At 36.5% G+C, this 16999-nt stretch overlaps 1 protein-coding gene across 1 annotated transcript in view; it reads right to left on the bottom strand.

Annotated features, from left to right (window-relative positions):
• Positions 1-14076: 14076 nt before the first annotated feature.
• Positions 14077-16999, bottom strand: part of SKAP2 (src kinase associated phosphoprotein 2) — a 221013-nt gene continuing 218090 nt past the window's right edge. The window contains exons 13-14 of the mRNA XM_075212274.1: positions 15623-15724; positions 14077-15266 (exon numbers count right to left, since the gene is read on the bottom strand). Coding sequence (XP_075068375.1) covers positions 15632-15724 — 93 coding nt within the window. The 3' untranslated portion in view covers positions 14077-15266; positions 15623-15631. The remainder of the gene's footprint in view (positions 15267-15622; positions 15725-16999) is intronic.

Genomic DNA, 16999 nt, shown 5'->3' on the forward strand with positions numbered 1-16999 from the left:
ATATGGTAATCCTAAAATCTCCTGGGACAATGATTTGTATATACTGTAAGCTTGTAGACAAAAGATTGTAATTAATAACACTGGTTTGTCACTTCCTTATTCAGTAGCACCTACTATCATAATTGGACCTTTCTTTTCTTTCCAGAAATACAGCTTATTTGACACTCTATGGGCTGATTCCTTTCAGCCACGTTAGTCTAGGATTAACACGGCACTAGTACTATTACCTTTAATACGGATTTTTGCTCACGGCCCCCGAAAGCTGCCATCAAAAATCAGCGTTAAAATTACCATACTAACGGTAATACTGTGCACTTTTACCGTAGTAACAGTAATAGTGTGCAGGCCACGTTATTACTAGAATTACAGGGCCAAATTGAATCGACCCCTATGTACCATGATATAATTCATGAAATGAAGGGGCTACCTAGACTGTCTTTCTTTGAAGTGCCATAATTCTACATTTTTTGAAAAATATATATATGTTTACTTGTGAGTCCTTATGCAATGAATAAGTGGTCTAGACTGAGCAAATAGTGTCCTATTGGAAATAATGGATGAATTGTGATTTATGTCACTTAGGCCATGTCAATTTTCCATCCTGCAATATTAATAAGGCAGTCTCCATGTTTTCCAGCTCATCCTGGTGTCCCAGGCCGCATAAAGAAATCTACTGTTTTGTCATAGACCTTAATCTGGTGCGTTCCATAGGTAGCCCCTGATCCTCGCAGGCCCACACACCCTCAGGTGGAAATATGTGCTCATCATGGCATCAACACGGAGGCTCAGTGGTTAGCACTTCTGTCTCACAGCGCTGGGGTCTTGAGTTCAATTCCCAACTACGGCCTTATCTGTGTGGAGTTTGTATGTTCTCCCCGTGTTTGCGTGGGTTTCCTCCGGGTGCTCCGGTTTCTTCTCACACTCCAAAAAACATACTGGTAGGTTAATTGGCTACTTTCGAAAATTTACCCTAGTCTGTGTCTGTGTGTGTGTATGTTAGGGAATTTAGACTGTAAGCTCCAATGGGACAGGGACTGATGTGACTGAGTTCTCTGTACAGCGCTGCAGAATTAGTGGCTCTTTATAAATAGATGGTGATGATGATGATCTTGTCACAATAGTGATGCAAATACCGTCAGTAGGGTTCAAGATCCACACCTGCTGATTTGTGATGTCACAACGACACATGTAGGTCTTATGTGCTGCTCTGTTTGTTCATAATGATCCCTACAGAAATCCCCAGTGTCTTCTCCACATTGTGTGCAGAGAATGATGTTGGGAAAGATTTATCCATGTCCGAAAGTATAAACTCAGATATATCTGCACACACTGTAGGCATAATTAATGCACAGAGGATGACCTGGTTCCGAGGGACTATGCTCATTTGCATTTAGAAGGAAGTAAGCAATATGGATTATTATAATATTAAAAAAAGATGAAGTAGACATTAACGTATTTCATCAGTCACTGTGGAATAATATGCCAAATATTTCACATTACAAAGTTGCCTCCCTGCTGTCTCCTAACTTGTTGTTATCACCTATATTGTTTGCCTCCGAGCAGCATCTAAGTATTTTCTTCCTCAATACAAAGACATTTCCACAACCTTCACATAATGCAGCCACTGATCTCCCGCAGGAAGGCTACATACAGCATCATTAACAACCAGAGAGACTTCAGGCATAAGCTGTAGCTTCAGTGTCTTCAACTCTTCCTGTCTGCCATCAAAATTCATATCCTGTCAGTGTTCGAGAGCATAGAGGCTTCTCATTACAGCATCATTCTCCTCTTGCAAGAAACACTGATTACTGCACTGGTGGCTTCGGAAGGCAAAGATGTAATTTAGCAAAATAATGTACCATGCTGATTAATTTAATGTAGCCCATGACTAATTATGGTAATTCATTACATCTACAATTAGGCTAAGTAATTTATTGCACTGCAGTCTCATAAAGCAGAGGATTTATATCGAGTTTTGAATGTCACCCAAAGGACATTTCTGTACCTTGTCTTTACTGAAGCGGAATAGGGCTGCCAGCTGAGACAAGCTCGTCCACCCCTTCACTCCCCCCTACCATTTTATTCTGCCACATCTGATGTTTGTACTGCATGCAGAATGCAGCAATGGGGGATTGTGTCTGGGAAGGTTTTTTTTTTTGGGTTTTTAAATCATCCTGTATCAGTAAGACCTTATTTTGACAATTTGGCCTTGTCTTTCATTCCATAACATGCTCTTTAGAGCTGACATACATGAAGACAAGCCACAAAAATCCTCTTTGCTTACTGATGAGTGCATTTCTACATGACATAATGGTGAGATGATGTACAGTGCACATCTACCCTCTTACACCGCCGTAGACTAGCTCATTCTGAGTCCAGCTATTGACATTGATTCCTGGTGGATGTGAAACTGACACCATTATTCCCACTTCCATGCTCTCTTTTTTTTGATCATGTGAATTAACAAGAGCATTTCACATCATAAAACAGACACTAGATCAGCCCTTTCCTTCCTGTCTGGTATAGTAAGGCTTTGCTTGCAGCAGCAAACGTAGCATTAGTGTGAATTACAGCCTCCATGTCACACCCTGAAGCAGGGTTTGTTCCAGTAACCCTGCACTTCTGAGACCAATTTGTTTAGCTGATCACTGTCTCTCTGACACGGCTGCAAATGTTACCTTTCTTTTTCAATCAAAAAAACAGCAGGGCGTGCCATCTGTTTGGCACAAGTTTTGCCTCTCTTTCCCCCAATGCCTTTTTGCACAGATAATTCAAACACAGCACTTTGTTTAAAAAAAAATAAAAAATCTTTTAGCCCTTGTTTTTAAGACGAAATGTAGCTTTACTTACCATGGTTTTGCAACACCAGATAACGTGGCCAAAAGTCAACAAACTGCATCCACAAATTTTCATTACTATTTTTTTATTTATCACACATGGAAATATTATTTGCTAAAAATTAGTTAGCTGCTAATGTGAGTTGATTTTCCTCCCCAGCAAATAGAAAATGGCAATGAACATGTCTGTGCCGTGACTTCAATATATAGCGTTGTTACTGTGAGAAACGATTAAATATGCATGTTTCATTATGCATGCTGCTCCCTCTTTGTCTCTTACAAATGATAATCTATAGCTCCATAGAATATGCTACTGCGCTTATAAATAAATGATGATAATAATGTTTGGAAAGGCAGGCACAGAGACAAATAATGTCTTTATTGGTAAATACTGTTATAATATAAACAGATTATGTAACTTTCAGGCATAAAGTGGGATGATAAGTAGCCTCAATATTTAACCTGGAAAAAATATTGTTTTTATTATGCTCCATTTCCTGTCTCCTTGAACAGATGACGTTGAATGTGTTCTGGTGAATGGGGCACTGTGGCTAAGAAAATTAATCCTTTTTTTGCCAGGGGTCCATTGCCAAATTTTTACCTCTGTTGGCTCCACCAGTTTTCGCATTTCCGTGCTGCCAACTTTATATTTTTCTCTACCCAACCAAATTTTTTAATAGTTTTTTTAGGACGGATAGTTTATTTTGGTACCATAGCCAAATGTATAGCTTTTTATTTATTTATTGACAGTATTCAGGGGAAAAGAGGACACATGTAAGAAATTTTTTTTAAAAAAAAGTGTTTTTTTGGTGTTTCCCCCATAATTTTACAAAATTAATGCAACCCCTGAAATATGCTGCTTATTTTATTATGCGGCTTAATTAAAGGGATACCAAATATGTGTACTGCGTTGGAAGGGTGGTCTATGGTTTTGATGATAATAATAACAATATGTGCATATAAAATGTTTATGAGTGTTTAACAGCTTTATTTTTTTAATAACTTTGCCTTGTAAAAGCATGTGCTAACATGGAAACCTGTAGGCTTGTATGTCACAGACTTGCCAACTAATGTCATGTCATGGGTAAACACATGCTCAAACACTAGGGGCGCTGTGGCATAGATGATGTGGGTCTTACTAAGCCCGGGTCATCTCATGCATCATCAGTGGTCACGTCACTAGGAGTGTATCATGAAACATGGGGATATGAGACCACTTTCCTTATGTGCAATTATTTACATGTGAGCCTAAAGGAGTAAGTGCCATAGAAAGAAAGAATTACGGCCGGCCTCCCCGTAAATCCTATACCAATGGCACTGAAAGGGTTAGGTGGAGAATCTAGTGACATATTTCTGAATGATTTAGTTTTGTTATCTGAGGACATTGTAAAAATAAATATCTGCCATGTAGTGCTTGTCCATACAATAAACTCTGCCCCCATCTGATTCTGTATATTATTGTTATCAATAAGTGTTTAACAATAACAGCAATATGAACGATCTCACTTGTTTTGTTGCTACAGTAATCTGAGCTCTTTATTGCATATATGTCTGAGATCTTTAATATTTCCAGAGGTATGTCTGGCAGTAAATAGAGAAGAGTTACACAAAGAAGACCAGATCTAGGAGGGAAGTGCTTAGCTGATTTCTCCCAGCTCAGATGCTGTTCAGAGCAATGAGGACCCCCTGATGTAGGAACAGATGATCAGCACCACAAGCTAACACCATAGGGAGGTACATGGATGTCTGAATGCCTTGCAGACTGCAAATGAATCATCCACATTCTTTCTCTGGTGGAGCCCACAGACTGGGCCTCATTAGAATTTATTATCCCTCAGCTTTCTGATGTTAATGTACCAGTTACAGAAATAGGAAGCCAGAAGCAGCACACTGGTTAAAAAAAATAACACAGCTAAATTATATAAATAAAACAACAACAACAACAATAATAATAATAATAATAATAATAATAATAATAATAATAATAGTAATGCAAAAAAAATAATATTAAAATCAAATCATAAAAATGTAAATGTTTTCTTGCAAATAAATTAACCATAGCACAGCAAGTGGAAGCAGACATATTCCAGAAACATTTACTTTACAGAGTATAATGCTACATTTAACGGCAACTGACCTAAGTAAAAGAGAACCAGTAAACTATGTCCCCTGTTGATAAAGGGTACTCGTTGTAGATGTTTTAGTGCCTATAAAGACTTTGGATCAGAGAGCGCTTTCGCCTGATAATTCCCTGATCGGCATTATCAAAGATTCACTAATGACTGTCAAAATGCCATTCAGGTCTCCAGGTCTCCCCACAATGCAGACGAGATGTCTACTTTGTGAAAAGGCATTTTATAGCACTTATTACTGTGGATAAAAGCCATGCAGTGACAAGAGCAGCGCCAAGATTGTAGGTTGAACTGCAATCTACCGTTTCCCCGTTGCCTTGGTTTTTAATTTTTCACAACAAGCAGCATTTATGACGCTAGTGTGCAGCATTACACAGCTTGTTCATTTCTTTTAGAATACAGGGCAGAATTTATATTGAAATCATAGTGGAGGGCACATAAATAACATGTATGAACAAGTAATTTCTGTCCAAGGTGACAATATTTATCCCAAACCAAAAGAACAATACTCACAGGTTAAAATATGGCAATTTAGCCGTTTATACGAGTGTTATAATTTTAGTTCAAGCAGACAGATCTTACTGTGTGCACCTATAACATGATGCAAATAGATAGATGAAGCATCGGTTATCCCAATTGGCCTGGGTATCACGGAATATATTAATTTTCCATGAGGAAACCACAGTGTTCTGCTGTAGATCAAATAATAAATAACCCTGATACATTAAGAAGATTGTAGGCACATGTGGAAGAGAAAGTGTTAAGAAAACAAGGACATATGCTGCGGTATATCAACCAAATTGCTGCCATTACGACAAGGAGAACAGATCGACGTGTTAGACAAGTTGTACATTGTTACAGACAAATAGCATTTTTTGTTGCAGTGATGGAAGCGAGCTGTGCAAATGTAACACAGCAAATAGCCTGATTTCTACTCTGAGGCTGGAACCAAAGCCTGCAATGTTCAGCTAAAATACTAGCAATGTAAATCTTGTGTCAGTACGTAGCATGACACGGTGAGCATGTGAAGGGTGTTATTCTTCAATTGGGTCATCTGAACAATCACTAGCAGAAACCATTAGACAAATATTTTTCGCTAAATTATTTCTAAAATAATCTGGGTCATTTAATTTTGTAAAGTCATGTTTTATTTTTCTGTTCCTGTCTATACATATCCATTTTAATTTTTATAATCTCTCTACCAGTGATTGCTTTTGGATTTTGGTCCTTGAATTTTTTTGCTATTGGATTTTATTGAGTCTTTACATATAGTTTCAGTTTGCTCCTGAGTAGTAAACTTTCCATTTTTTAATTAATTGCCAAATTAATAAAATAAAATGTTTGCTTAAGCCACAGATAAGCAGTATGGTGCCTTTAAATAAACCAATAAACAAAGGTTATAAAGAAGCATAAGAGACAGTGTACAGAAGTAACAGAATAAACCACTTTGGGTACATTAAGAGGAGACAATTCCTGCACTTCTAACCTACCTGTATATTACAACTCACATTAATACAGAGATTCTTGGGGGCATATTCAATTGTCAGCGAGATTGCCGAAAATCCTGCGATCCACGCACGATTACCGTTATTACGGTAATCGTGCGTGGAAAAACTGTTAATACAGTAATTTACTCGCTGGATTTCAGCTCGCAGCTCAGGGAGAGATTACCATACGGTATTAGTTTTTCCGCGGCGGAACCCGCCGACAATTGAATATTTTCCTTAGTGCTAGTTTGGCCAAGATAGGAAGCCCCTCCCACCAGCAGAAAGTGATCTCTGTATATACAGACATACACATAGTTATTGAATATTTATTTCTTCAAAAGCATTACAATTTAAAGCTACACATTAATGATATTTACCCGGTAAAATGATTGTCGTTATGCACTTTAAAGTAGTACTTGCTATTTTTATTTATTTTAAGATACATTAATGGAAATAAGTTTATTCGTTCAAAGATATGTTTTTGTTTGAATCTCTATATCTCGATAACATCTTTTGAATTACTTTGATAAAAAAAACATCAGAACTACAGCATATGATACATTGAAACGCAGGAAGTAAATGATTGAACTTGAACATATGTGGTCATTTAATGTAGAAAATAGGAATCCTGTGTAGGATTTCATATCTTTTTCTACTATGTACCTTTAAAACATTTTTTATTTAGAAGAAAAACTGTGCATTATTTGGAACTTGTGATGGTATCTGTTTACAATTAGTGAGCAAAATAAAATCAGGATTTGTGGTGGTACAGAGAGCTCTAGCCAGACACTGTCAAACTGCATCTCTGGAAGTTATAGGAAAGTGACATAGATTATTAAATTCATGTATGCAATAAATAGAATTGTAAAAACCTAATGAAAGGTTAGAAATAGCAGTATTAAAATGAAACCTAGAAAGTGTTGTTTGGTAAATGACTGTTTACTTTAATGATATACAAAAACGTGTAAATTTAGAATATATTATATATATATATATATATATATATATATATATATATTGCAACAAAAAAGAGGCAGGGCGCTTCAATGTGTATTATCAATTGTATATTTATAAATGGATGTAAATATGCTGCGTACCGTAAGGTATTAGTAGGTCGTCTAATCAGAGATGGGAGATCCTCCTCATAGGCTGTTCCTCCCAATAGTTCAAATATCGGACAATGCAGAAAAAGAGGAGGCAACATAGAGTAGTATTGTCAAGGTATAAAATCACACCACTTGTGAACATGCGCACCATCTATTAGGCTTCCTTAGCGTAAGAAAAGCACATAAGTCCAGGGTGGAAACAGTTGTAATATATGGGACACCCACGTGAATCAACCATATGTAAAATCAGTGCGTATAATTGTGAACTGCGTACCAGATGGTTTCTAGGTAACAGCATAGACTTGCTTCTTAGAAGATCAGATATATACTCTCTCCATCCCAACCTCCTTCATTGGCGGCAGAAATAACAAGGAGAGGAAAGGTTAGAAATAGCAGTATTAAAATGAAACCTAGAAAGTGTTGTTTGGTAAATGACTGTTTACTTTAATGATATACAATAACGTGTAAATAAAGAATATATATATATTATATATATATATATATATATATATATATATATATATATATATATATATATAATGAAGCCCAGACAATAAAAGATCTCACTAATCAATGTCTTCTAGACGTCACATACGCACACTCATGTTAGCATGCGGCTAGTGGGCAGTCTATGTAGAAATGAATGGTCAGTATATATAAGTTTTTATGAAAATGTTTGATGGGTCAATAGTGGCAATAGAGCCATGCACGCTACGCTGTTGACGTGTACTATTATAAACATGTGCGCACTGATCATCAGTTTTATCAAAAATCCCTCTGTTGTGTTCAGTTAGTATTGTGTCCACATATGTGTGAATGCAACGTTTAAGAATGCGGTTAAAGACCACTTGTGTATATGGTAGTGTACTAGTAACTATTACCCTTACTCTCACCACTTTGATGCATAGTTTAGTCTAGGATAAATGTTACCATAACTGAAGTAAGATGTGGCACATATACAATCTGGATCTAATAGCCGAACAATCATGCAATGCATTACTATAGATGTAAATCAGTGCGTATGGTCAAGTATGGATGAGGTATGTAAAAAATGTCTTTATTGTGCCTTTATAGGACCACTACATCTAACATACAATCTGCCTAAAAAGAACAACTAGTGATATCTACATTGAGAGAACAGATTTAGTGCAGCAGCTGATGCGATTTTGCACTATGCTAAGAGGTAAATAATGTGCACACTAATAAGCGCACAGCGTGAGTATACCTCAGTATACCTCATTATACCTCAGTATACCTCATTATACCTCATTGAGATTTAATTTAAAAATAAATTCTTTTAAAAAAAAATAGAAAATGTCACTAATATACATGCTAAAGTCTATAGGAATATATAGGGAGAACTATAGACCAGAACAGAATATATTTGAGATAACATTTGTTCCACAGCAGAGACATTGTATAATTCCACTAAAAAATACTCTACTATGATAATCATTATAATAGGTAAAAAGTACCTAATCTGGTAATTGAGGATTTTGCTACTTGGGTAATTTGCCTGATGTTATTTTTGTATTATTGTTCATCAACATTGTTCAAGGGGATTAAGAATTAATCTTTGCTAGAATATGATTACACAATATTACAGTGTTACATAAACAAAAACTGTCTATTTAATGATATACATTTATTACATCAACTCTTATGTTCCTGATTTTATTCTTCAAGAACGGACATACCACTTCCACTCACCTAATCCATCAATTTGAGTATTTTGCATAGATAAATGTACAATTAACAAAGGAACAAATGCTGGTATTTACCAGTTTCCAGTGTCCTCTTCTCCTGTCTCCCCCTATCCTAGCATTGTAACATAAAAGAGAAAATAAAACACAATACACAAACATCCTGTTTTTGCCCTATGTATAAAGTAACCAATCCACCCTGTGCATTGATGAAGCCAGCTGCAGGGGAGGGAAGGACAGCCGTGATGGACATATTTAGCTGAGTGTAAACGGATGTTTCATGTATGTTATGCGGCTCAGTAACACACAGCCGTTGATGTATATAATAATGTCAGATACTGGCTTTACTTGCTCTTTAAGGCTGACTGGTCCCTGCCAGATTTATGGGGAACTGTGAAAGTATTTGCAACATCTAAAGTCACTGATTTGGATCATAAACTTCCCTGGTGACTGTGAATCTTTCCAAAGCATAATACATTTTACAGCCTTTACCTGAGTACATAACTCCCATTTATTTAAAAAATATATATATATATATTTTTTATCTCTGCACATACCGCACTATTTAAAAGAGACCATAATAACAGTTCTCACTAAGCAAGGCTGATATAGATCTGATATAAGCCATTGTATATATTGCCCATTTGTCATTGACACATGTAGGAATAGATACATCTAACTTGGTGAAATTAAGCAGTGTCCTCTTCATCTTATTAGAGGGTACAAAATGCAAAACAAGTAATGTTCCTGCAATTGTTATTTACGAATTGTCAATTATAGATCATGGACCGTAGGTCCTGCAAAAGTGATTCTAATAGTGATGTCTGCCAACAGGGCACATGCCTAGGGCAGCAATGATCACAGGACACATCAGAAATTGTATATGTTAACTATGTTAATTATGCTTCTCCTATAAATACTTTGTTACTTTACCCAGAAATAAAATGCAGATGGGGAACAGAGGTGCACACGCAGGTGGGCTACACAGTTACTAATTTACAGAGTATTCACTTGCAATGACAGCACGGTTGCATGGCGGTTAGCATTGCTGCATCACAATCCTGTGGCCATGGGTTCGATTCCAACCAGAGCCCTGTCTGTGTAGAGTTTCCCACGCTCCAATGACACACTGGTAGGCTAATTGGCTTGTGACAAAATTAACCTGTGTGTCCAAGTGGTAGGGAATATAGATTGTAAGCTCCGCTGGGATAGACATTTTCTGCAAATCCCTCTGTAATATCTAGGTGCTATATAAATAACTATTAATAAATAATGCCTTGGAGAACATTATCTGTCAAATACAATCATGTGACTGTGTATTGTGCAGAAATTGTAAAAAGAAAATTTCTAGTAATAGTCAAATGTAGGTTTTAAACGTGGGATTAGAATTACATACGACTTATAAATCTGGTGCTATGTCTCCGTGTACAGTTGTTCATTCTAATCACACTATTGATTACTGCTGCTGGTTTAAAGTGGGTTTTTCTGACCCCAATATTAAAAACCAAAACAAAATAAAAATGGAAACAGCGTTGAAGTGTTGATGATGTGGTAATAATGCCTGTTAGTCACTATAGCCCATCTACACTACAGCTCACTTATTATTGATTTTACGGTTTCGGTTAGCAAAATTGATTGTGACGGACTACTAAACTGTACAGCACACATCTCATCTGAATGTCCATGATTTAAGTACATTTATCCTTTAAAACAAGTGATGAGGGAAATCTGATAGCGGTGATACACTGGTCAGGCTGTAAGCTGGTCTTTTACCCTCAGCCTCCTTTCTTCCTCTTGTGACTACTAGCATGTCAATGTGGGCCACTGCAGTAAGCCACTGTTGTAGTAAAGTCTCCAGCTGCTGCAAAGCCTCTTGGGAAGCACCAATCACGGTTGTCCTGCAAGATAATAGGGCAGCATTAGAGGTTTTCTATCCCATTGTCACTCAGAGAGGACAGCTGCTGGTTTGATTTACTGATAGCTGGATATCTGGGTCAGTAGAAGCAGACACAGTTTGTCAGTCGGCTCCTGGACATGCTGTGCCTGCTCAGAGTGAATAGGCTGATCTCTAGCGTTGTTAAAACAAGCGATATAATAAGCCTATACTGTATTTCTGGTTGGTTTAAAAATTCAATAGGATGCACAATTATTAGGCTGGTAAATAGTCCTTTGAACTGACTTCCTATTCTTACAGCAAACCGGTTTATACTTAGAATCGGAACATTTGATCTTTCGTTGTTTTCAAATAAAGCAATCTGATGAAATGACAGGTTTTATGAAAGAATTATATGGACAGTGGAAAGGCAGAACAGTGTGTACATCTGTGGACAGAACTATGAGAACAGAACAGTGCACATATAACCCTTTTCTTAGAAAAATAATTGTATTATTATAGTCTTCTACAAAATATAAACACTATTTAGGAGTAAATTATAAACACGAAGATTACATTTCTTTGGGACTTATCACAAGTGTGCGAGGTGTTTGGTCGGTTGGGTTACATTTATAATCTGCTATCTATGTGTATAATATTAGAATTGGAATGATGTCGTTGGTTAGAGTTCTTCCATTAATCTGAATTTTTTGGCTAAAATAACAACTCACATTTTGACTATTATTGTTTTAGAGGGGTTAGTTACTAACACAGTGAAAAGCACAAATGTGCAGTAACGCACAGCAAACAACCAACTTATAGTTTCATTGTATAACTAGTATCAAATCAGTCAAAGCTAGTTGCCGATTGGTTGCTCTTGGTTACTACAGATTTGCACTTTGTTGATAAATAGCCACCAGTCTAGTTATATAAATATTTCATCACCACCATTTATTTATATAGCGCCACCAATTCTGCAGCCCTGTACAGAGAATATTTGCCATTCTCATCAGTCCCTGACCCACTGAGGCTTACAGTCTAAATTCCCTAACACACAAACACAAACGTTAATTTTGTCAACAGCCAATTAATTTACCAGTATGTTTGTGAGAGGAAACCCATGCAAACATGGGGAGGACATAGAAACTCCATACTGATAGGATGAGAGCCCTTGTGATGCCATTTATGGGGAATCAGACAATTTTGGCCCTGTCACTATGTCAAAATGGTGATTTCATGTCATTGCACAAAAATGCCACAATTTACAGAGCCTTGCCCCTCTCTGTCCTCATACTTCATCTCCTCTCCGGGATTGAGTAACAAATTGTGAATTATGAGATTAGACCATGGTCGGGAATCAAACTCATGACCCCAGCACTGTGGAGGTAGATGTGCTAACCACTAAGCCACCATCATTATTTAATCTTTACTATTGCTGTTATCTCTTTTATTCCTTTGCAACATTTATAAAAAGCCATTCTGTCAACATAATAATAATAATAATTCTGATGATTTCATTTCTCTGTATGCCCATTTAAAAACTATGATTAATGATGGCGGCCATGCACTGCTGACTCCATCATCATTGCTGGCTCCCCATTGCCAATGACAGCCTGGGGTCCAGTCTTAAGACTATGAACGTTTTTTTTTTCTAGACCTTTGACCCCAACGTATGGTGTTCAAAACTGAACTCTATGTTTCTATTGCAGACTGCACAGCAATTTTGCATTGGAGAGGGTCATGTGATGACACATGATAATGTCACTAGGGGATCTACTCAATGGAAGGTAGTGTCAGAGTGGAAGACTACGCCTGAATGACACTTCCTCTATTTGTCTGCACTTATGCAGGTAAACTGCATCCATAGATCTATAATTGGTTGCTAGAGGACAGACCAACTTGAGTCTTTTGTGACATCAAAGGTTGCTTCTGGTTAAGAACAAAGTAATAATAATAAAAATAATTATAATAATAATAATAATAATAATAATAAAAAAACTCATCCCATTATATAAATAATAATATGCAGTAAATTAATGGGGTTGGCTTAACCAACCTCAAAAAAGTGTTGTTGTTTTTTAAATGGTTGCCTATGCACCTAAAGTGTCTTAAAATTGAAAAAAATATATTTATTTCAATATGCTACCAAAAAAATCCCACTTTCTCCCAAAAACAATATACAATTCAGCTTGGTAGAATGAAAAATTGAAACAGTTTCCCCAATGGACTCAAGCGCATCACAACTACTGCATGTGAAAATGGGTCTGGTCCTTGTGTTACAAGATATCGCTGGTCATTAAGGGGTTAAGTTGAACTATGGTTACAGTTTATTCTATTATAAAAGGTGAACCCTGTAATATGAAATGTGTTTATAGCGTACAGGCAAACCCTCTCAATATTTTGCCTGCTGGATGGAGTACGACAGACTCTGGGGCTTATGCTAAGTTGAAGGCAAATTGTGTTTCTGGCGTATAATACACTTTATTTTTACTTGCGGGCAAGCACACAAAGCGCTAGTTCCAAAAACAGTGGTGTGATCTGGTCAGATGTACAAAAGCGTATTATACGCCAGAAATGCAATTTGCGTTCAACTTAACATCAGCCCAGAGTCTTTTCCCCCTGACTCTTGGTACAATGAGAGTCAGGATGGAGGTAAATAAACATTTCATGTTATTCATGGAGATCTTCTTTCAGTTTGATATTTTTCCCTTTCTATGAAATAAGACGGAGCCCAATACCGTGAGCGCTTTGATTCCATTGGGTTGACAGCGGCTCTGTACTTCTTCATTGTGCTCGGAGGCCAGATGGCAATGGAATCATTTACTTCACCTTGTTGTGCTTAATTACTACAATCAACACACTATTTTCCAAATTAATCATAACAAAGTAATTTCATTAGTAACACAGCAGGCTGTTGAATTATTAGCATCATAACAGATTCGCAAACAATTAAACTTTATTTGAACCTTAGAAATTTGCAGGGTGAAACACTTAGAAAGGCAAGCACAGTACACATTATACAATATCACCGCGGTGCTGACATATAAATACGATGCGTCCAAGGTGCGATTTCTGACGCTTTTGGAATCCAAGCAAAACTGGTCCCCTACAGGAGATGACAGTTCACCGAAAAATAACTGACCAATACATTTGTGCTCAACAGTTTCAAGGGATTTTCACTGTGAAAATTGTTGTCAATCTAAATATCTTGTAATTGTGGTGTTCAGAGTTTAAACTAAAATCCTAAAATTCAGAAGCCATACTAAAAAAAAAAAAGAGCACGAAAATGAAAAAGGGAGCCAAAGGTCAAACCAATGGGCTGATCAGTTGGTGAAGGACTCCCTCTCCTGGGCATCAGGTGGAAAGGATATAAATAGATTTTTGGTAGTAAAGTCAATTTGCTTCTGTGCACCTATAAAATATAATAGGGGGAAGGGCTGTATAAAATTGTTTTCATCATTTTTATCAAACATCTGCCATCTGCTGGCCACTGGCTGCAACAACTTGAAAATAATATCAAAAATATATGTATGTAATACATATATTTACATTTTCTTTACTTAAATACATACAACAAATACAACCAACTGATAATTTGCAAGTAGTATTTAAAAAGGTCTAAAAACACCAAATAATACGTCAGCCTAAAAATTCTGAAAATGCCAGCACTAAAGAAAGCAGAACGTAGAATTTGAAACTACACTCGTTACATGGAAAACATTACAATGGACACAGAAAACATTTTATTATCAGTGTATTAGTCTGATTTTAAAAACAAGCAATCAAAATGTCATTAATGTAACCACAAATTAAAGTTGTAACTTGTATTGGCAGGTTGCGCTGTTTATTTTACATAACACATACAGGTTATAAAAAAGAAAATCAAATTGCACTAAGCCTACAAGCAATTAACACAGGGAAAGGTGTAGAATGGGATTGGCACAGAGCTCTATTAAACTGAGGAAGTGAACACAGACACGCCATTTGAAGCAATGCGTATGTTATACACTTGCTAAAATTGGTGTAAATGTAATGAACGTAATGTAAAATACAACAAAAGACACAAAGGAAATAAAATATTTCAAGCGCCTGGTGATATCTTCCTGGTGTTTCTAATGAAGATGGTTCCTACGGGAAAAAAAAATAGTGATAAAAACGATGCGAGAAAAGGAAACCAGATACAATTGGTTTATCGTAAAGATCTCGGTATCTAAGACAGAAATTAATTGCAATGTTTGATTGAAAGCAATATACAGTAGCAAGCTGAGGACGAGATAAGCATACGGCTCAGTCATTGCAATGTGGGATTCTATTGCATGCAGACAACTAATGGAGCAGTATTAATTAAGGCTTAAAAGCTATTTTTTGCCACAGTCCTTAAGTTAATATAACTGCTGCAGAGGTTTTAGGAAGGAAATGCTTATAAAACAGAGAACAGGAGAACACATGAGCCATTATAGTAGATTGGATTAAAATGTACTTACCCAGGCCTCTCAAATATCATACATCTCCATTATGTACGCTCTAGGCACCAGGCCAATGGATCCCTTCATTTCTCCTACCCACCAGCCATATTTATTGTACTCCTAATTCAAAACAATAAGCTGTATTAACCTTTTGCCTAGAACAAATGTATTATCATTTAATGCAAAGCTACTTTTAAATGTTTTTGCCCTATGTTTGGTCTGCTAATCACAGCCATGCAAGCCATGTTTGAAAGCACCCTACTAGACTGCAGATATCAGTTTAATTCCAGTAGAGAATCACCATAAAATGTATAAAATAGTGGTGTAAAAAAGGGATGGTTCATCACTGATATACGGTCATCGTTCTTTGGTCTGGGGGCCTACTTAATGCTTTATTTGTATTAACAAATTTTATTAGTATTCTTAACTATCACTTTTCACTTTACCATTCATTTTACTCTTTATTGATCTCATGGTTAAATAATAACAGTTGTAAAATAGAATACTGCAGACAATTTTTATACTAAAGATATTATTTATGTATAAGCTTATTCATATAGTGTTGCTTGGTACAAAGTGTATTACATAGGTGTGTAAACAGCTAATATGATACAAATTAATTTAACAATAATTGTAGAAAAGATTGTAATACTGGGTCATATTAGAGCTCTTCTGGGTGATAATGAAAATATGTAATAATAGTAACAATATAGGTCTATCTATCTATCTCAGGGGCGAACGCAGGATTTAGAAGGGGGGGTTTCCGCCCCCCCGGAAAAATAAATAAATATTGCGAGTCTGAATTCTATAGCAGCCGCGGCGCTGTCAAGCAGCATCCGCGGCAGTGCTGTATTATACTACAATACAGCACTGCCGCGGACGCTTCATTGACAGCGCCGCGGCTGCTGTACAGTTCCGTAGGTTCGCGAAGGGGAGGGTTTCTGGAGAACCAGAAACCCCCCCTGCATGCGCCAATGTATCTATCTATCATTATATGTTACATACTACAGGTCACATGATATACTGGTAAATTTATATAGGAACAAATAGGTGAGCAAATAACTTATAAAATAAAATATAATTATAAATTGCATTGCAACTTATATTTTTCTACTCTTATAAAACATGTAAATCACATCAATGCTAGCATATAAAATTATTTAATTCTACTTTCCAACACAGAAGCTTAAATAGATGCAGCTTATTATAAGTACAGAATATTTTGTCCACTAGCTCATTGTTGTATTGTCATAGTGCACAAGTGACATGAACATATGTAAAATAGTCTTTACGATATGTTATGTTTGGAAAGCAGTGATGTCCTCACATATATTTGGAGAGTAGGGAAAGTGTTCTGTGATGAATGCAGAACTGTCATGATGGAAAAACAAATGT

Source organism: Mixophyes fleayi, chromosome 5 (assembly GCF_038048845.1).
Source record: "Mixophyes fleayi isolate aMixFle1 chromosome 5, aMixFle1.hap1, whole genome shotgun sequence".
Classification (NCBI taxonomy): domain Eukaryota; kingdom Metazoa; phylum Chordata; class Amphibia; order Anura; family Limnodynastidae; genus Mixophyes; species Mixophyes fleayi.